The 22,428-nt window shown below is 36.8% G+C and overlaps 1 protein-coding gene across 1 annotated transcript in view; it reads left to right on the top strand.

Annotated features, from left to right (window-relative positions):
- Positions 1 to 22,428, top strand: part of DLGAP5 (DLG associated protein 5) — a 42,547-nt gene that overhangs the window by 14,514 nt on the left and 5,605 nt on the right. The window contains exons 7-15 of the mRNA XM_049898171.1: positions 104 to 174; positions 3,552 to 3,823; positions 4,550 to 4,677; positions 5,067 to 5,193; positions 7,813 to 7,898; positions 8,834 to 8,994; positions 13,773 to 13,865; positions 18,068 to 18,287; positions 20,701 to 20,893. Coding sequence (XP_049754128.1) covers positions 104 to 174; positions 3,552 to 3,823; positions 4,550 to 4,677; positions 5,067 to 5,193; positions 7,813 to 7,898; positions 8,834 to 8,994; positions 13,773 to 13,865; positions 18,068 to 18,287; positions 20,701 to 20,893 — 1,351 coding nt within the window. The remainder of the gene's footprint in view (positions 1 to 103; positions 175 to 3,551; positions 3,824 to 4,549; positions 4,678 to 5,066; positions 5,194 to 7,812; positions 7,899 to 8,833; positions 8,995 to 13,772; positions 13,866 to 18,067; positions 18,288 to 20,700; positions 20,894 to 22,428) is intronic.

The raw sequence follows: 22,428 nt of genomic DNA, 5'->3' as shown, positions 1-22,428 counted from the left end.
ACATTCCTACTGTTGTTTTTTTCCTTTCCCAAATTATTCAGTACTTTTAATGCAGCATTTTTTATCAAGTCAAAATGGATATCTTACTTCATTTTTATTTTAGGTAATGAACTAGAAGGAAAGGCACCAACTAAAGGAAGACCTATCAAAAAGGTAGAAGCAAAACCTGACAAGGTAGAGTATAAACATCTATGTAATCCTAGAAACTTTGAAAATCTCATTGCTAATTTTATGAAGTTGAAATTAAGCATAAAGAACTGCTTCAAGAGGTTAACCTATATGGTGTTAAAAACTCTTGACTCGTAAGGAAGCATCAAAATGATTTACTGTTGTTGTTTTTCAGATAATCTTATCCTCAGAGCTTAGAGGTAGAGGAAGCATGATTTGGTTAACGGAAGATGGAGAAAAATAATAAAAGCGCAGCTGAGAGAAACATTGTTGTTAGAAATTAACCAAGAGACAGTAGGGAGTAGAGTGGATACATTGACTTAGGATTCAGTTAGGCCTGAGTTTGAATATTCTCTTAGCTTCCAATTAGCTGCATAACCTTGAGCAAGTTATATAATCTATCTCTAACACAGGATACCTCCATAGAGGAGGTACAGAATACCTACATTTAACAGCAGCAACAAAAAAACCCTTTGCCGTTAAGTCAATTCCGACTCACAGCAACCCTATAGGACAGAGCAGAACTGCCCCATAGGGTTTCCAAGGAGCAACTGGTGGATTCGAACTGCTGACCTTTTGGTTAGCAGCCAAACTCTTAACCACTACACCACCAGGGCTCCACCTACATATAGTTTTAAGAATTAAATAAGCTAATGCTTCTGTAACATCTAGCATAGTATCTAATAGTGTTCTCAAAAATTAGCCACCATTTTGAGGACCCAGTTCCTTGGCATATCCTTAACCTTAAAAAAAAAAAGTTTTGCCAAAGAGTAAGAAATCTGGCTAGATTCTTATTAAAAATCAAAGCTCCTCTTTGGAAGGCAATATAGGGCAAACCTTCATAGATGAACAGCTAGATCTCCCTTGAGATTCATTCCCTCCTGAAGGATTATTACTAATTTTTACTTTCACCGGCACACTGGCTTCAGGGACAGTGTTACCACTTTTGCTCTGAATTCCCTGTAGGAACTTGTAGTTAAAATTCAGATAATAAAATGTAGATAGCCCCAAACTAGATAATTTACCTTAGGAAAGATAATAGTTTATTCATCTTTACCTGGTAGTTCTCACCCGTGCTTACCCTCTACCAAGCTCCCCACCTACAACCAAGAGATAGAGGTTTTCTGGAACCCCTAATGCTTGGATATATCTTTGAGTGTGTTATAGCTTTGTAAGCTTTCATTTTCTACCTCAGGGCCTACCCAAGGATTGGCTCTGGTAAGGTACAAGGTGTGTTCTTAGCCCCATGGCCACAATAGGATCACAAGAAAACGCAGTGTAAAATACACAAATAGAATAGGAAGAAGACTAATTTTATTTTTGAGTTTTGACCTTTTTTCTTGCCTGTTGGGTAAGTGGAGAAGGTAAATTGGAGTCACTGTAATGGACAATATGTCAGTGCCCATCTCTAGATGCCTTGGGTGCCAAATGTTCACTTCAACCCCCTTGTTTCTAAGTAGAAGTATAAACTAACCAGTTTCCAATCAAGTCAGTTCTGACTCATGCAACCCCATGTGTGTGACAGTAGAGCTGTCCTCCAAGGAGTTTTCAATAGCTGAGTTTTTGGAAGTAGATTGCCAGGCCTTTTCTTTCAAGGTACCACTGGGAGGACTCAAACCACTAACTTTTCAGTTAGCAGCTGAGCTAACTGTTTGCACCACCCAGTAACAAGTAGAAATATACCAACCAAAACCAAACCTGTTGCCATTAAGTTGATTTCAACTCATAGCAACCCTATAGGACAGAGCAGAACTGCCTCCTGGGGTTTCCAAGGAGCACCTGGTAGATTCGAACTGCCAACCTTTTGGTTAGCAGCCAAGCTCTTAACCACTACGCTGCCAGGGTTTCCAGTAGAATTATAGTAAGAGTATATTTTGTCATAGTGGTTCTATGGCTTGTCAGTCATTATTAGAAATCACTTTGCTCTGTGGTAGCCAGGGAAGTTTAGAAAGTTGGTTTGTTAAATGTGTCGTAACAGAATCCTCGGAGGGTATTGATAACATAACTTAATGACATTTTCTGTATGTGCAGCTATGTTTGGGTGGGAGTGAAGTCTACTGGTTGAAGTTTATCCCATCAAATCCCACTCCCTGAAATGCCTTGGTGCCTGTGTGCTATGGGTTATCGAAACAGGCTTTTGCTAACTTTTTACAGAGATGCTATTTGAGGAGTAAATCTTTAAAAAAAAGAAAGAGAAACCTATATGAGACATCTATTGCCTTTCTTATCTTTTCCCCTAACCTTTCACCTCTTTTCTTTCCCTCTCCATTTTGCTTGTAACATACAGGCAAAAAGTTTTGTACCTTTGGATGCACACACACACAAAAAAACCAAACCCATAGCTGTCAACTCAATTCTGACTCATAGTGACCCTACAGGACAGAGTAGAACTGCCCATGGGGCTTCCAAGAAGTGGCTGATAGAATTGACCTGCTAACCTTTTGGTTAATAGCTGATCTCTTAACCACTGTGCCACCAGGGCTCCTTGAACACAATAGTGAAGTTAAATTCTTAAGTGCACATTTAGTACTAATTCAGGGAAATAGTGTACATGTTAGCAAGATGTTTTATTAAAAAAGGGATGTATTCTTCTGTTATATCGTACCCTTTCCCCTTTAAAGAATGTTCAGAAAAAAACAAATGAAGTTCTTAAAATAAACTAAATTCAATTCCTTGTAAGAACTTGACTCCTTTTGTAAGCAACCGAATTGCTATCTGTCCCGTACCTTAAATGTATTACGTCTATATACAAACTGGTCAAAGGAGGTCTGTAAGCTATTTTTCTGTAAAACAATTTTTCTATGAAGTCATGTTACTTAAAAGAACAAAGCTGTATTAGGCTTTGAGTCCATTCGTCATTAAAAATCAGAAACTTAGAACCCTCTAAAAATTATGTTTAAATAACAAATTAACTTGAAAAAGAAAGTATACTTCATATTTTATCTGATTAATCATATTGTGTGACATTGGTTACATATTAAGTATTTTAAAAAAGGATTTGGTCCTTGACATTATAATCATTCAATAAGCATTGAATTTCTGATCCTCAAACCACTGTAATTATCAATACAATTTAAGTAAAAAGATACATATTTGTTATTTGACTAAAATTTTCTACCTTAGCTTTCATGCATTTTAATTTGTTTTAACCCTTTAAACCTATTCTTTAGTACTTTAATAAAGATTAGTTCTTTCTTCCTGTGTCATAGCAATGGTTTAAGGTAGCTGGTCTTCTGATTCCATGTATCTCTGTTTTTGCCTCTCAAGTTAGGTACATGGGACATATATCTCAATTCAGGCCTATAAAAATTGGTTAAATGTATCCCTAGAACATTCTACATATCCATAGAAATTCTTACTCTATTCTGTTTTCTCACATCTAGGACATTTCTTTTAAAGTTGGTAATAAAAACATGTTGGATTCACAAACCAGTGCAACAAATGAAATGGATCCAGGTGGAACTTTATCAAAAGTGGAAAATTTACCTAAGACAAATACTACAAAAATGAAAGGGAAGAATTCCTTTGCACCCAAAGATTTTATGTTTCAGCCACTGGATGGTCTGAAGACCTATCAAGCAACAACCGTGATTCCCACAACAACCAATGCTTTCTTGACACCTAGTTACACCTGGACTCCTTTAAAAGCAGACTCGTAAGAATGTCATCTTAATAAATTCCTTGCTAAGATGGTTAACAAAATGTTAATGGCCTATCTTAGATTTGGTCTGTGCTTTTTAAAAGTTACTTAATGAGCTATGTTGACTATAAATAATTAAAATTTGGTCTTTTTTAATAATTCTTCAGAAGGCTATCATAATGGACTTGACAGTTTTGCTATTTTCTATGCATTATCATTATTTTCAGCATATGATTGTGGGTTTTTTTTGTTTGTTTTTTTGCATTTAATAAATGACTTTAACACTTGGAAATAAAATTTTAGAAAGGAGAAAATTGCTATAATACCATAGTTCAGACTTTTTTTTTCTGAGTATCACTTTAGAAGAGCTACCTCTAAAGACAGAAATGATTAACTTGCGAAGTGGAAAGCAAATCAGTTGGTGGGATCTTTAAAAGAAGAGGCAAGGTTACTTTGCAAAGGCTGCCCAGCAGCACGTTTATTAGGAGCTGCTCAGCAGTGTCCAAAATTGCTTCTATGTTCCATTAAGAGATCTTCAAAATCTCTGAACCTCATATATACTTAGTAAACACAGCTATTCTCACTTCAAGTATTTATAATTTTAACACAAACATATTTTTAAAAAGTAAATAGAAATATATTGCTATTCCAGGTTTTAAAAACGCAACGCAATTTCAAAAGCCCTCAATTAGGTATATGGGGTTCTATGTTTCATGAAGCATTTTTTGCTGTTGTTTTTAGTGATGAGACTGAAGAAGCAACAAATGAGATTTTGGCACAAAAATGTAAAACTCACTTTGCTGAGACAATAGAGCAAGATGCAAATACAACACAGTGTCCTTTGGGTTCTCCAACAGTTTGGAATAAAGGTAGAGTATTTTAACTAGAGTTCCATATACTTTTCTGGATTATGATTTATCAGAGATGTTTAGAGCTGTTTTTCACTCTATAGTTCAAGGAGGTCTCATCGGGGTCAGAAAAGATGTGAAAACACAGGTAATGACATTTAGAGAGAGAAAGTTGGAATGAAGGATACAGACTGAGAAGAGAAGGGGAAATAAATGTAAATTAAAGACATGAAGAACATTGAGAAAGACTTAGGGGAAATGTGGTGAATGAAATCACTGAGGCAGAGATAAAATTTTAAAAATCATCATTTAAAAAATGGGCAGATTATAAATTTTTTCTGTTTTTAGGGTATTCCATTTTAGGAATTACTGCTTTGAAATTCATCTGTAATATTTTCTTTAATCTACAGAGCAAGTCTTAAACAAAAACGAAGCTGCTACTAAAAATTCAAACGGCCTCCCAATTAAAGAAGCCTCATCACTTGAGATAAACGAAGGTCAGATATCTCAGCCACAACATGATGTGCCTTATTTTAGGTTCGTCTGCTTCTTTCTACTTGAACAATTTTGTATTAATGTTTAGCTATTTAAAAACAAAATTAAGGAAAACATTTTTAACCTTAATATAGTAGACTTCTTAGGGAGGAACAAATTGTGGGTGATTTTCATTTATCTTTTAAATTTTTTTTTTTTTTTTAGTACATTCATGGGAAACCCTGGTGGCGTAGTGGTTACGTGCTACAGCTGCCAACCAAAGGGTCGGCAGTTCATATCCCCCAGGCGCTCCTTGGAAACTCTATGGGTCAGTTCTACTCTGTCCTACAGGGTTGCTATGAGTCGGAATCAACTCGATGGCACTGGGTTTGGAAGTACATTCATGTAGTTCCCAATTTAAAGGGTTTGGAAAAGGCATACAAGTGAAAATTCTCCTTCCCAACTTTGTCTCCCAACCCCATAGTTTGAACCTTCCACAGAGGCTACCAGTGTTATTCATTTCCTGTGGATCTTTCTAGAGATAGGTAATGCATGTGTAGGCAAATAGAAACATAGTATATGTTTTTTAATATAAAAAGTCGTATACTATACACCCTATTTTTATTTAGTAGTTAAATGTTGGAGACATCCGGTCTTAGTACAGAACTTTCTCATGTGCTGTGTGTTGTTTTCTTAATGGCCACGTAGTAACCAACTATATGGATGTACCACAACTGATTTAACTACGTCCTGATTGCCATGCATTTGCACTGAATTCAGTCTATTGCTATTATAATCAATACTGTAAAGACGAATCTCTTACACTTTCAATTCTCTCATGTACAAATACATAAAAAAACAAAGAAGAAACTCGTTACTGTCAAGTCAGTTCTGACTCACAGTGACCTACAGGAGCAGCTGGTGGATTCGGAACCACTGACCTTTTGACTAGCAGCCAAGCTCTTTAACCACTGCACCACCAGGGCTCCTTGGCAAATATATAATGACCTCGATTTATACTTCTCCAGCAAGGTATAAGAGTTCTTGTTTTCTCATACCTTTTCCAGTGCTGTATTAATACTTTTTTTGAGCTTTGCCAATCAAGTGACGAGAAGTATTATCTCACTGTAGTTTTAAAATTCATTTGTCCTATTATGAATATCTTTTTAAATGTTTAAGAGCCACTTCAATTATTGGAATCTACTCGATGGCAACAGATTTTTTTTTCCCTATTATTTTTAGAAACATAAAAGGTTTTAGAGTTGTAAGGGATATTAGAGATTGATAACCCCTTGTGTTGTTCAGCTGAGACATTGAAAGTATTAAGCAACTTACCCAACTAGGTAATTCAGTGGTAACCCATATCTCATTTCTCATTAACTCAATTGTTCTGCCATGCCACTGGATGTAAACAACTAAATTTTTCTATTTAGAAACAAAAATTATCCTTGGTTTCTTCTATTAGGATGCTTTTAATATACAAACAGATTAAACACATTAGGCCAGGGTTTCTCAGTGTGGCAATATTGACATTTTGGACTGGATAATTCTTTGTTGTATAGGGTCATCCTTTGGGTTGTAGGATGTTTAGCAGCATCCATGGCCTGTACCCACTAGATGCCAGTAATACCTTTCTAGTCTTGACAACCGTAAATGTCTTTAGACATTGCCAAATTTTCTTTGGGGGACAAAATAGCCTCACTTTAGAGCCACTGCCGTAGGCCAAGCAAAGCCTAGTGATTAGAATCTGTAGGGCTCTATCACTGTAATCTCAGACTTACAGTTTTTAGCTTCACCTTACTCTTGGCAGGTGGATTGATCTTAGCTCTATGGGCAGTAATAGAGAATTTGATGTGCACGAAGGAATTTATAACTGCTGTACATAACTCTCCTCAGCCTCTGAAAAATGAGAACAAAACAGACTACAAGTGTTAGCTTGAAAAATGGGCTCCTGATAATCTCTAAACCTTAAACCAAAAATATTCCTTGAAGTCTTCTTTAAACCAAACAATAGTTCTGCTTAGTTAGTAAAGAATGTCTGCCTTGAGCATTGTGCTCTTATAAGAACTACCTATATGGGATCAAATTGACAACAGCAACTCAAAAGATCAGATAGGAAACTTAGGAGGCAGTAAGTTTGTGTTAATGGTGGAGGAACAACTTGAAGAATGTAATCAATGTTACTGAATTGTACTTGTAGAAATTGTTGAATTAATGTATGTTCTGCTGTGTATTTTCACAACAACAAAGGGAGCCTCTGGTATTATCCAGTTACCTAAGTTTTAGGTGTAGAAGGATGGACATATATAGGGTATTAACTTGTACTTACTGATTTTAGTAAATCAAAGTTCATGAAATATTTCAGCATCAACTCTGAAAAATGAATAATGTGCCTACCTTTTATACCTTCCTAATATTATGTGTGAAAACCCTGGTGGCATAGTAGTTAAGTGCTACAGCTGCTAACCAAAAGGTTAGGCAGTTTGAATCCACCAGGTGCTCCTTGAAAGCTCTATGGGGCAGTTCTTCTCTGTTCTATAGGATCGCTATGAGTTGGAATCAGCTTGATGGCAATGGGTTTGGTTTTTTTTTTTTAGTATTATGTATAAGTGTCATAATACTAATACTTAGATTTTAGCGTGAGAAATGTTTGTGAAGTTGAAATGTATGTCATAATTTTAGAAGTATTCTTCAGTCGGAAACTGAAAAATTAACTTCACGCTGCCTTGAGTGGGACAAGCAGCTTGAATTGGACATTCCAGATGATGGTGAGGGAATATTTATATTTTTTGATGTCTAAGCTTTATTTCTGTTAATATCGTTACATTTAATGTTTTTCGACTTGATAGTTTTATTATTATTCAAAATAGCGGTAATTTTTCATATCTCAATGTATTTTATTGAAACATTCCCTAATATTTCCGTGCTAAAATGCATATGACTTAAAAAATATAACTAATTAGAATATTGAATATCATTCCTAGAGTTAGACATTTGTCCATTTTCATTGTTAATTTTTTTATTAAATGTGACTTTATGGATGGCACCAATATCTTGTATTATTTAATTATACAAAAGTATTTTCTGAATGAAAATTACCTGCTTAATTTGGGAAAGATTTTCTGAAAACTTTCCTAATCTCACTTATTTGGAGAAGCTATTTAAAAAAACATCCTTTGTGTGCTCCTAGTGCGAACACCTTAGATACCAATGTGCAGTCAGTTGTTTAAGGCTGAATTCTTGTAACAGGTAAAATGTAAAGAGAAATAGAATGCTGTTTACTATGCAGCAGTGGAAACCCTGGTGGCATAGTGGTTAAGTGCTACAGCTGCTAACCAAAAGGTCAGTAGTTCAAATCCACCAGGCGCTCCTTGGAAACTGTATGTGGCAGTTCTACTCTGTCCTACAGGGTTGCTATGAGTTAGAATCAGCTCAACAGCAATGGGTTTGGTTTGGTTTTCGTTTATGTAGCAATATGTATGAGAAGAATGAATATTGCTAATTTTTAGCAGGAATTGAAGCAGATAGTTAATGCTCAATATCTGTACGGCAAAGTTTTGTTGTAGGGGTCTTTTTTTTTTTTGCTTTTAGGTAAGAATCTGCCCTTGGATATTTGGAATAAGGTCTTCTTATCAGTTGTTCAATATGAAATAAAGATCGTGTTTTTGTCATTTAACTTTTAAAAACCTCATATTTCCTTTAGCTAAAGATCTTATTCGCACAACAGTTGGTCAAACAAGACTTCTTATGAAGGAAAGATTCAAACAGTTTGAAGGACTGGTGAATGACTGTGAATATAAACGAGGTGAAAAGGAGACCACCTGTACAGATCTGGATGGATTTTGGGATATGGTTAGTTTTCAGGTAGGTGTATGTTAACTTATGAGCTTTTCCTTTTTTTTTTTTTGGTAAAATAGAGTAACAATAAAATGAGGTAAGAGTAGTTCTTCAGATACTATAATATTAAGTGAGATATGGGAAAGTGCCTTTATAAACTGTAAAGTACTGTCTAAATTTTATGGCTGATGTCCCCTCCCTCCCTGTTGTCAGTATAGTTTCTATAAGGGTGAGAAATTGAGATTACATTCAGTTGTTGAATAGTTGATAATGATTCTACATGTGAGAAGATGAGTATATCTAGTCTTTAGTAGTTCAGTTCAACCAACAGTTACTGAGTTCCTACTGTGTGCCAGGCATTATACTAGGAGTTGATAAATAGGACATATTCTGCATCTCAGAGGAGTTTGTAGTTTGACTGTGAAGTCAGACACTATGTAAAAATCCAGTTTCATGCAGAAAAAGCTAAGATAGAGGGAAATCACTAGGAGGGTCAGTAAAGGTATGGGAGGAGATGACATTTTTTTAGCTTTTCAAACTTATTCTAGAAATGAGCATATGAATACCATTTCAAGAACCAATTGAAATTGGTTAGACATTTAAAGAAAGCCTCAAACCTAAAGGAAAGAGACCAAAGGAAACATACAAGAAAAAAGCTATTTGCATGAAGGAAATGGGGATAATACAAGAAGAAAAGAACTTTTAAAAGCAAGTATCTCACAATAGCCACCAGGTGGCAATAACCCAAGTGTCTGTCAAGAGATGAATGGATAAAAATGTGGCATATGAATATAATGTAATATTATTTGGTCATAAAGAGAAATGGAGTTCTGATACTTGCAATGACTTGGAAGAACCTTAAAAACATGCTGAGGTGAAGTAAGTCAGACATAAAAGGATAGCTGTTCCATGATCCCACTTAGACGAAATGTCTAGAATAGGTAAATGCGTAGAGACCGAAGTTTATTGGTGGTTACCAGGGGCTGGGAGGAGCAGGAAGAAATGGGAGTTATTGATGAAGGGGTACTGAGTTTCTATTTGGGGTGATGTCACACTTTTGGAAATGGGTAGTAGTTGATAGTAGCACAACATGTAGAAAGGAATTAATGCCACTGAACTGTACATTTACAAATGGTTAATCAGCCAAAGATTGAACAGACCCATGGAACAAAATAAGACTAAAGGGGTGTACCAGCCCTGGGCAGGGACTGGAGGGCAGGAGGGAACAGGAAAACTGGTAATAGGGAACCCAGGGTTGAGAAGGGAGAGTGTCGACATTTCGTGCAGTTGTTAACCAATGTCATACAATAATGTGTGTACTAACTGTTTGATGAGAAACTAGCTTGTTCTGTAAACCGTCATCTAAAGTTCAGTTTAAAAAAGGGAAAAAAATGGTTAAAATGGCAAACTTTCTGGTATACATTTTACCACAGTAAAATTAAAAAATAAAGTATCAGCACTCTCATCTGTTAAGTAAGAATAACTATTAAAAAGGAGCATTCTGAGGACAACAAAAAAAGGTCTTGGAAATTAAAAAATATTACAGCAGAAATGTAATATTCAACAGAAAGGTAGAAGATGAAGTTAAGGAAATTTCCCATAAAGCAAAGCAAAAAGGGAGAAGGAGAGAGAGAAAACAGCAGAGACTAGATAAGAAAATTTAAGTGGGCCAGTCCAGGGAGTGTAATATCCAAATGATAGGCATTCCAGAAGAAGAGAAGAGATAAAATAGCAGGGAGGAAATGATCAATGAAATGGTGTAAAATTTTTCCCCAGAACTGGAAGACATGAATTCTATATTGTGGGCCCATTGAGTGGACCCACACCAAAGGGTGGGTCATAAAATTCAGTTGCACAAATCTTGGCATGGAGAGATCTAGAACCTTCCAGAGAGAAAAGTAGCTTCATACAAAGGGTCAAGAATCAGAATAGCCTTGAACTTCTCAACAGCAGCATTGAAAGTTGGGAGAACAATGTCCTCAAAATTCTGAGGGGAAATGACTGCCAGCCTCAAATTCTATACCCAACGAATCAAGTATGACAGTAGAAAGACATTTTTCAGATATACGAGGTCTCAAAATTTGCCTCCTATGCTGCTTTTCTCAGGCAACTGAGAATGTGCCTCCCCAAAACGAGGGAATAAGCCAAGAAAGAGAGAAGGTGGGATCCATCCCAGAAAGGGGCCAAGGGAATCGTGGTCAGTGGTGAGAAAAGGAGGAGTCTAAGATGTGTCCTAGGGAGCAGTATCAGGTTGGAACAAGAGGATCTCGAGGGCCCTGGGAGATAGGTCTCTGTGAAACAACTGGATATAACACTTGGTATGTTTTATTATTATAGTATTAGGAGATTTATACTACTATACAGATTTTTGGGGATGAATTGATGATAGATACACAAAAAGCTAAACAAAGCAAAAACAGTTACTAAATCTAGGGAAAAAATTGTGAGAAAGGAAAAATAATCTCAGTAACCATATGGCTCAGATGTGAATAGTGTTTCTTTAGTCATAATAATGCAGGCATCACACTATGACGAGTTTTTATATATTTACCAGTTTTCATGATAATGAGCTAATTCACTAGCATCCTTCAATGGTGATCAATTAAATCTGTGCTTTTTACTATCATTAATTTATAAATTTAAGGGTGTTTGATGTGTTTAAATTGTTTATAGTTACTATCTTCGTTGATGTTCATTTCCCAGCTTTGGCCAATGGAAGCCTCTTTAAGTTGGCTCCTGAGGCCTTTTTTTTTAAGAAATTTATTGAGGTATAATTTATATGTTTATATATTTTTTTATAATTTATATGTTATAAAATTCACCCATTTTAAGTGTACAATTCAGTGTTTTTAGTAAACTTACAGAGTTGTGCAACTATCATCACAATCCAATTTTAGAACATTTTTATGACCCCACAAAGATCCCTTGTGTCTGTTTGTGAATCCCCATTCCCACCCCTAGCCCCAGATAACCACGAATCTACTTACTGTCTCTATAGATTTGCCTTTTCTGGACATATCATATAAATAGATTGTACAATATGTGGTCTTTTCATCTGGCTTCCTTCACTTAGCATGATGTTTTTGAGGTTCACAGTGTAGCATGTATCCATATTTCTTCCCTTTTTATTGCTGCATAGAGTTCCATTCATCAGTTAATGCATATTCAGGTAGTTTCCACTCTTGTATCCTGACTCGACATTTACATTTTTTTAAGAGAAAGTTTAAGAGTCTGTGTGTGTATAAAGGCATAGTGTTGTTGTGTGCCATTGAGTCGATTCTGACCAATAGCAACCCTGAAGGACAGAGTAGAACTGCCCCATAGGGTTTCCTAGGTTGAAATCTTTACGGGAGCAGGTAGCCAGGTCTTTTTTTCCACAGAGCCACTGGTGGATTCGAACCACTGACCTTTTGGTTAGCAGCCGAGTGCTTAACCATTCGTTGCACCACCAGGCTCAGAAACATGCTTACCAAACTGTTGACAGTGGTTACATCACCTCTTTGGATGAGACTAAAAATGGTGGAAGAGAGATTGAGAGAAATTAGACATTCCCATCCTGAAATGTGTATAGTAAGAATATTATCTGAATCTCTTTAAATAAGATTGTGTTTACATTGTGTGATTTGTGGGGAAAAACATTTAAGATATCTCTCATGCCATTTTAGGAATCAAAAATAATTTTGAGAGAGTTGTCCATATGTGACACCTTTATGTAAATTTTAGAGGTTTGTCACTTAATAGACAAAAGATAACCGGTAACTTTGGTGAAGGGTAAGACAGTACACAACATTAGGAAAGCCAGCACAACCTGTACAAGGCAAGGCCATGGTAGTGCCACAGACAGATCCAGACTCCCTGAGGGACTGAATTGCTGGGCTGAGGGCTGTGGGAACCATAGTCTCAGGGAACATCTAGCTCTATTGGCATAACAGAGTTTGTAAAGAAAATGGTCTGCATTCTGGTTTGGTGAGTAGCGTCTGGGGTCTTAAAAGCCTATGAATGGCCATCTAGGATACTCCACTGGTCTCACCTCTTCGGGAGCAAGGAATAATGAAGAAAACTAAAGACACAAGGGAAAGATTAGTCCAAAGAATTAATGGATCACATCTATCATGGCCTGACTCCACCAGACTGAGTCCAGTACAACTAGATGGAACCCAGCTACCACCACTGACTACTCTGACAGGGATCACAGTAGAGGGTCCCAGACAGAGCTGGAGAAAAATACAGAACAAAATTCTAATGCAAAAAGAAAGACCAGACTTGCTGGCCTGATGGAGACTGGAGAAACCCTGAGAATATGGCCCCCGGGCACCCTTTCAGCTCAGTAATGAGGCCATTCCTGAGGTTTACCTTTCAGCCAAAGATTGAACAGGCCCATGGAACAAAAGAAGACTAAAGGGACACACCAGCCCTGGGGCAGGGACTGGAAGGCAGGAGGGAACAGGAAAGCTGGTAATGTTGAGAAGGGAGAGTGTTAACATGTCGTGGGGTTGTTAACCAATGTCATAGAACAATGTGTGTACTGTTTGATGAGAAACTAGTTTGTTCTGTAAAACTTCATCTAAAATTCAATTAAAAAAAGGAAAAAAAATTTTGAGGTTTGTAAGACCAAAAATAACAATGAACAATTTTACCGTACAAATTCTTGATTTGAATACTAAATTGAGAATGACTGAGTCTAATTTTATCTGTCACCAGTTCTGAGTCGCCGTCCTTAATTTTTTTGAGGCTTCAGTTCAATAATTTGTAACTTTAATATGGTTAGCATTAATCTGATAAGTTTTTGTGTTATTTATTAATAGATAGATGATGTAAACAAAAAATTCAACAATTTGAGCAAGCTTGAGGAATCTGGGTGGCAACACAATAATAGTACAAGCAAAAAAGTTGTTCGGGTAAGTCTGGGTTTTATATCCAAATTTCTATTATGTAATCTACTTTAATTACTTTTTGTTATTAAATTAAAAAAACATTTAGCTTCATATTTTTCAGTTTCAATTTAAACTGTACTTTTACATGTCACTGAGATGGTAGTAACAGATAGTTTATATAGTGCACATTATTATTCCAAGTACTTTACATGTACTATCTCATTGAATCCTTCCAACAATACTATTATCCCCATTTTACAGTTGAGGAATCTGAGGCCCAGAAAGATTAAATCACTTGCTCACAGTGGAGCTGGGATTCAGGCCAGGCTTTTTCTTTTCAGAATCCATTTTCTTTACCAATGTGCTATACTGCCTCTCTGTTTTATATACTGTATGGTATGATCCACCAGGTGCTCCTTGGAAACTTCGTGGAGCAGTTCTACCTGTCCTATAGGGTCACTATGAGTCGGAATTGACTTAACAACAATGGTTGTTTTTTTTTTTTTTTTTAATGGTATGCTGTATTTCAAAATGAAAGAATTTTTTAAATAGAAAAGGGGAACAAGGGCTCTTTAGAATATCTGTCTTCTTTCCTGTACTTTATCTCATAAAATTCCCTACTACTATTCCCCTATAAAATTTGCTTTGTTAACAGGATAGATTCCATTTCTAATTTTTTTGCTGTTGTTTTTTTCTTCTAGTAATGTTTTCAACCCAGATTTTGGTTCAGGTGGACACTTCTCAAACTACCTTAAAGCATTGCCAGTTTTTCTATATGATTTTAGAAGTACGCTTGTTATAAAATCAGGTTTTCTAGATTGGTATTTTATTATGTTCTACAATCCAAATAAAACCCCCCCAAAATTATTTTACTAATGAAGAAGTCTCATGAAAGGTCCCTGAAGACAGCAACTAAATTGATTGAATGGATTTCACATCTATTAAACAGTAAAGGATGCTTGAACATTTTAAAGCTACTGGGGTATTTCTTTTTGAGTGCTTATCCTCGGAACATTAATATTGTCGTTGACTCAAATAATGGTGGTACCAGTACAGCATTATATCAGAGCCTTGTAATTCTGCCTCCTATCACCAGATGTCTCTCTCCTACGTTATTTTATAGGCTACTGGTAAGATTATCAAAAAAATAAAGCTATCTTTTTTCACCTATATTTTGATATCACTGCCTCCTATCTCTCTTCATCGACCCCATTCTATTAATTTCCTTGTTTTCTCAATTCTACCCTTTTCATCAATTTTTTAAACATGCTTAATTCAGTGTCTTATCTTTGTTTCCAGTAAAGAAAACACACACATCTCCTTCCAATTATCTGTACCCCCTTGTTCCCAGCTCTTTATTCCTAGTCACAAACAAGCTCCCCGAAAAAGTTGTCTGTGCTATTTTTGTTTAACTCTCCCATCTACCTCGCCAACTCATTGCATTTCAACTTTACCCCTCTTCATGCCTCTGGAACAATTATCATGAAGGTTTTTGATCCACTAGTTGCTTAAGTCAGATACTTATTTGTAAAATCTGACCCTTCTGCAGCATTTAATAAGGGTCCACTCCCTCCTTGAAATTTATATTCTACTGATTTTCCTCCTACTTCTGCCCATTTTTCAGTCATGTTCGCAGGTTTCCGTTTTTCCATTTGTCCCTTAAATGTTTGTGACATTCATAATTCCTATCTAAACTCTTCTTCTCTCCTTCAGTATCCTTCCTGTGCAGCCTTACCCCTCTACCTGTGGTGGTGAATCCCAATTCTCTATTTCAAACCGCACTTGTTAATGAGCTCTAACTAAAACCAAACCAAACTCATTTGTCGAGTTGATTCTGACTCATAGTGACCCTATGGGACAGAATAGAACTGCCCCATAGTGGATGGATCTGAACCGCCAACCTTTTTTTTAGTGGCTGAGCTCTTAACCACTACGCCACCGGGGCTCTTTAATAAGCTCTAGTTCTATATATCTTAATTTGTTGTCGTTAGGTGCCGTCGAGTTGGTTCCAACTCTAGCAACCCTATGTACAACAGAACAAAACACTGCCTGATCCTGCACCATCCTCACAGCTATGCTTGAGCCCATTGTTGCAGCCACTGTGTCAGTCCATCTCTTTGAGGATCTTCCTCTTTTTTGCTGATCCTCTACCAAGCATGATGTCCTTCTTCAGGGACTGGTCCCTCCTGATAACATGCCCAAATTACGTGAGACAAAGTCTTGCCATCCTTGCTTCCAAGGAGCATTCTGGCTGTACTTCTTTCAAGACAGGATTGTTCATTCTTCTGGCAATCCATGGTATATTCAATATTCTTTGCCAACACCATAATTCAAAGACATCACTTCTTTTTCAGTCTTCCTTATTTGTTGTCTAGCTTTTGTATGCATATGAGGCAATTGAAAATACCTTGGCTTGGGTCAGGTGCACCTTAGTCCTCAAAGTGGTATCTTTGCTTTTGAATGCTTGAAAGAGGTCTTTTGCAGTAGATTTGCCCGATGCAACACATCATTTGATTTCTTGACTGCTGTTTCCATGGGTATTGATTGTGGGTGCAAGTAAAATGAAATTCTTGACAACGTTAATATTTTCTCTGTTTATCATGATGTTGCTTATTAGTCCAGTTGTGAGGATTTTTATTTATGTTGAAGTGCAATCCGTACTGAAGGCTGTGGTCTTTGATTTTCTTTAGTAAGTGCTTCAAGTCCTCTTCACTTTCAGCAAGAAAGGTTGTGTCATCTGCATATCGCAGGTCGTTAATTAGTCTTCCTCCAATTCTGATGCCCTGTTCTTCTTCATGTAGTCCAGCTTCTCGGATTATTTGCTCAGCATACAGATTGAATGAGTATGGTGAAAGGATACAACCCTGACGCATACCTTTCTTGACTTTGAATTATGCAGTATCCCCTTGTTCTGTTTGAACAACTGCCTCTTGGTCTACGTACAGGTTCCTCATGAGCACAATTAAGTGTTCTGGAATTCCCATTCTTCGCAATGTTATCCATAATTTGTTATGATCCACAGTTGAATGCCTCTGATGGTCAATAAAACACAGGTAAACATCTTTCTGGTATTCTCTGCTTTCAGTCAACATCTACCTGACATCAGCAATGATATACCTCATTCCCAATTTTGTATATCTTAAAATCAGTATATCCTAAACTGAAATCATCTCTGCACCAACACTTCCTTTGTCAATGAATGGTATTACCATGCCACCAGGTGTCCAAGCTAGAAACCTTGGCTATCTTTTTGGTCCTTTCCTTTCTATTCTGCCACCACTGCGCTGCACACATCCAATAGATCACCAAGTCCTATTAATTCCACCTCTTAAAACATCTCTTGAATTTGTTCACTTTTTTTTTCTATTTCTTCCTCCTCAGTCTATCACCTTTTCCCAGTATCATTGCAGTAGTCTCCTTCCTAACTGGTTTATAACCCTCCAGCCCATCCTCCAGTCTGTGGCCTGTGTACCTTTCCAAAACACAAATCTAATGTTAATGTTCTGCTTAAAAATTATCAGTGATGCTCTCTTCCTTTGTCCTCTGTATAAATAAATGTAGCTCCTTAAAACAGTTATATTCAAGGGTTTTTATGATCCACGTGTTGCTTCTCTCTGCCAACTCCTCTATGATTTCTTTCACTTCTGAGTGTTCAAACTTGCTATTCTTTCTGCCTAGCCCAGCGACCTGCCCCTTTCCTCACCCCATCTTTTAATCTGGCTAGCTGTGATTTCGGAAACTCTGGTGGCGTAGTGGTTAAGACACATGGCTGCTAACCAAAAGGTTGGTGGTTCAAAACCACCAGGCACTCCTTGGGAACCCTATGGGGCAGGCAGTTCTACTCTGTCCTATCAGGTCACTATGAGTCAGAATTGACTCGACAGCAGCAGGTTTGGTTTTTTTAGTTTTTAGCTGTGATTTTAGCATAGATGGTACTTCCTATAAGCCTCTCTTGATGCCTCTGAGGATTGAGTTAGATGCCATCATTGTGTTCTCCCACAGCCCTCTGCATTTATCTCTGACATGACATTTATCCTACTTGCTGTCCTTATCTGGCTCCTCCCTAAGCTGTAAACTCCTCAAGGACAGGAACTTCGTCTTTTTACCTTTTTAGGAACTTAATAAATATTTGGTGCATGTGTGAAATATTTTATGTATGCCTTATTTGTTTTTCTTTCAAGGTAGTAGTGAGCAGCCTTAATAAATGTCATAATTTCTCTTTGCAGAAAAAAGTTGTGTCAAGTATAGCGAGTAAACCAAAACAGGATGATGGTGGAAGAATTGCAGCTAGAAATCGCCTAGCTGCCATAAAAAATGCAATGAGAGAGAGAATTAAGCAGGAAGAACATGGTGACGCTGCAGTCTCTGTAATACCAAAGGAAGTTGATAAAATAGTGTTTGATGCTGGATTTTTCAGAATTGAAAGTCCAGTTAAATCATTCTCAGGTTAGTTTTCTTGAGGAGACTATTTAAAAGAAATATCTGGAGTGTCTGGGGGCATGTATAAGAGGTGAGAAATAGCTTTACATGAAAGGATATCAGCTTTCTGTGATTTCTGTAAAATGGACTCTGTGCCCACTCACAAATCACATTTTGATGGGTATGATCAGATTGCTTTAAGTGTGATGTATCTTCTAAAATTGCTTTTGTATTTTCTAAGTGATATTACATCTTTTATTACCACCTAACCCCACAGTCCTGTGACGTAGGTCACAGAGCCCCAAAAGGTAAGGAAAATGGCAGCAATATGAGAAGTGAAGTAATTTTATACAGGTCACACAGTTAGAAGTTGGGTTAGGATTTAGAATGAAAAGGAAACGGGTATCAAACCATCACACTTTTCTAACCCTGCTTTAGAATGAAGCTTAATGGAAGTGGGGTTTGGTTTAATTTTCATTTGTATTAAAGTCTTTGCTCAAATCTTTTGGAAAGGTAGTGAATGTACTAATTTTCTCATTTTAAAATATTCCAGTGAAACCAATTTTTAAGACTTTGGGAAACAATTCTTATGATTTTCTACTTCATTCTGATTATATTTTTTAGTGACTCACAGACTACCTTTATATCTAGATTCAAATTATCTGCTTATAAACCATAGAACAGGAAGCCATAGTTGAAGTAGTCTGTGCCTTAAATCTTGGTAGAATTTCTATTAGTGCTTCAAGCGCTAAATGTTTATTTTCAAGGATAATGGGGCCAAGACCTCTTCAAGTACCAATCAACTGAAGGGCTGTTTTCGCCTTCATTATTTGTGTCCATTAGAGATTTTTCTGAAAATAAACTGAGCACCTATCTAATAATTTACATTTAAATATAAATTTATCACCTCAAGTATATTCTGACTTTTCTGTCAGTTTAGGTATTGCACCTGGTATGATTTTGGTTTGTTTCTTTTAGCAGCTGGGCCCTTTGGATACCCAGGAACTACTAATAATATGGCCCTTGCCACTTACTTCCCAGGGATCCTAGTGGTTTCCACAACTGTGACCTCATCATTGTCTCTACTTTCATGTACCCAACTCAGCACTATGGATGGGAAGATTGCCGTTTATGGCAAAACTTAATCTTTTAATATTGAGTATTAGTTATGGAGCACATACTTTATTTGAGGCTTGTTACAAAATGATAGTTGTCTAGGAAGCTCCCTCATTCCGTTTCCCACTCCCTAGAGGCAACCACTTTCAGGTCTTAATGTTTACTGACATATCTCTAAATAGGTGCAGCATTTTTCTTGAATTATTCCTTTGTTTACTCTCCTTGATTTTCTCCAATCTTTCTTTCAGAAACATATTTTTCTCCTGGTAAACTGACTATTTTTAGCATTTTTTTCTGTATTTGTTGTTATCTTCTACTTTCTAGGAGATTTTCACACCTTTTCTGTTGGCTATCATGTTTTTAATTTCTCAGAGCTTTTTCTCATTCTCTGAATGTTCCATTTTACAGCAATCAGTACTTGTTTCATAAGTACACTCACTGTCTTATCTTCCTGAGCATATTAATGATAGTTTTTGTTTTCTTCCCCTTGTATAGTCAATATTTTGTTCTAAGATGCTTTCATTCAATTGTTTTTGGTGTCTGTCTCTCATATTAGAGGCTTTCCTTGGTGATTCTTTTTTTTTTTTTTTATGACCCTTCACTGCCTGCTTATGGTTAAGAGTGAATCACTAAAAAGCTGACTGGAAGCTCTGTGCACATGAGTAGGGTCTTTGCTGTAGGCTGGGCCGTTATAATGGGAACCTACATATCACTGTATTTAAGTATTTTTCATGGACTAGTCAGATTCCCCAGAGAAGATTCTTCCAATCTGCTGCCTGAAGGGTATAATTCTGGCTGCCAGCCTTTCAGGAGGCATGCAGGGAAAGAAAGCTAAGTGTTTCAACAATTTGTAAATGTTTACTTAATCCTCTTATTTTCCATATAATACTCCTTCTATCAACTGTAGCTGGTATCACCAGAGACCCTGTATTGTACCTTTTTTAGGAAATAAAAATCTAATTATTGGTAGTGGTGGACAGGTGTTGACAGTTGCCCTGCTATGTGGAATGAGGAAGGGACTCAGGGGCTCTAATTTCTAATGGCTCTTTAAACTGACTTTGAAACAATCCTACTGTTTTTAGCCCCACTTTTAGAGACACCTGGGGCTCCCAATTCCTTTTGGAGTTCTCTGATATAATTGGATTTATCCTCATCTTTCTTCGCTAGTGGCTTAGGATTCATTCCCTTGGATCTGCTAAGTATTATACCACTCACTCATCTACATTACAGCTTCCAAATTTTTCTTTGTATTGTTTCTCTAGCTCAAATAAAAATTGAATGAAAGAACTATTTTGATGTTGAGGTGATTTCTCTCATCTTCTAGGACTTTCTATCTCTTCTGAGCATCTTTCTCAAAGACTTAGAACACCTAAGTCTGTCAGCAAAGCTGTGTCTCAGAGCACTGCTGAGATGAACCATCTAAGACAAACTATGACACCAGAGAATCCTGATCTTCAGAGCACCAAAAGTGAACACATTGTTGATAAGACTTTGCTTTCAAATATTCCTGAAAACAGGTATTTATTTAACATGTTAAGAGTTTAACTGTATGCTGACCTTAAATACCATTTCAGATTGTTAAGCTGGTAAAAAGTGCCAGGTATATATATGTATTCATAATTTTTTTTATATAGTAAAATATATATAACAAAACATTTGCCATTTCAACCATTTTTACATGTACAGTTCATTGACATTAATGACATTTGTCATGTTGTATAACCATCACCACTATCCATTTCCAAATTATTTTTATTACCTTTAACAGAAATTCATGTGCCTTAAGCAATTAACTCCCCATTTCCTCCTCCCACCTGCCCCTGGCATCCACTAATAAACTTTGGTTTCTATGTATTTGCCCATTGTAGATATTTTATGTAAGTGGGATCATACGATACAGGCATATATTTTTAATTAAATTTCACAATGACTGTAATGTATAGGCAACACTTCCATTTTATAAATAAGGAAACTGAGAATATTTCAGGTTGGTAAATGGTTATATTTAGATGGGCAAAGTAAATTCTGCAGAACTAAGAGGAAAAGAAGCAATATGGTGTTCTTTGGTGTTAACTAGACAGTAGCTTTGGTGCTTGACAGATCTGAGCTAAAAACCAGCCCTATGACTTACTAGCTATGAATCTTTGGGGCAAGTTAATTCTCTTAGCTCTGTCTTAGTTACCTGGTGCAGCTATACAGGAATATCACAAGTGGGTGGCTTTAACAAAAAGAAATATATTTTCTCACAGTTTAGGAAGCTAGAAGTCCAGATTCAGGGTGTCAGCTCTAGGGGAAGGGTTTCTCTTTTAGCTTTGGGGGAAGGTCCTTGTTCTTGGCTCCTTGATGATGTTCATGTGGCGTGTTATCTATCTTCCCCATCTCTGCTTCCTCACTTGCTTTTTTAATCTCTTTTATACCTCAAAAGAGATTGACTCAAGACACACCCGGTACTAGTCCTGCCTCATTAATATAACAAAGATAACCCATTCCCAAATGGGATTATAGCCACAGGCATAGCGGTTAGGATTTATAACAATATTTTGAGGGGACACAATTCAATCCAGAACAAATTCTTTAGTTTCATCATCTATAAGACAGCAATGCTGATTCCTCCCTTACTGGGTCATTGAGAGGTAAACACTCTTGGACCAGCCTTTATAGATAGTACCTTGAGAATGGGGTCTTGACAGATGGCAGAGCACAGAGAAGGGAAACCTAATGTACACTGAATGACTCTCATGGGCTAGACATGGTTATGGGTCCTTAATGTGTCATTTCATTTAATCCATGCAATAACTCTGTGGGGTAGGTACTAGTTCCCCATTTTTCAAGTGAGAAAACTGAGGTTTAAATTTAGTCTTACCCCAAGCCAAAAAAAAAAAAATCTGTTGCCATCAAGTCAGTTCCAGTCCGTGGTGACTCCATGTGTTACAGAGTAGAACTGAGCTCCATGGAGTTTTTTTGGCTGTGATTTTTACAGAAACAGAGCTGGTAATTGGTGAAACTGGATACTGCCTACATTCTTTCTACTACACAGTACTGCCTCCACACA

This window comes from Elephas maximus, chromosome 10 (assembly GCF_024166365.1).
Source record: "Elephas maximus indicus isolate mEleMax1 chromosome 10, mEleMax1 primary haplotype, whole genome shotgun sequence".
In the NCBI taxonomy this organism is placed as follows: domain Eukaryota; kingdom Metazoa; phylum Chordata; class Mammalia; order Proboscidea; family Elephantidae; genus Elephas; species Elephas maximus.
The sequence above is the reverse complement of the archived record's forward strand: the minus strand, read 5'-3'. Positions and strand labels throughout refer to the sequence as shown.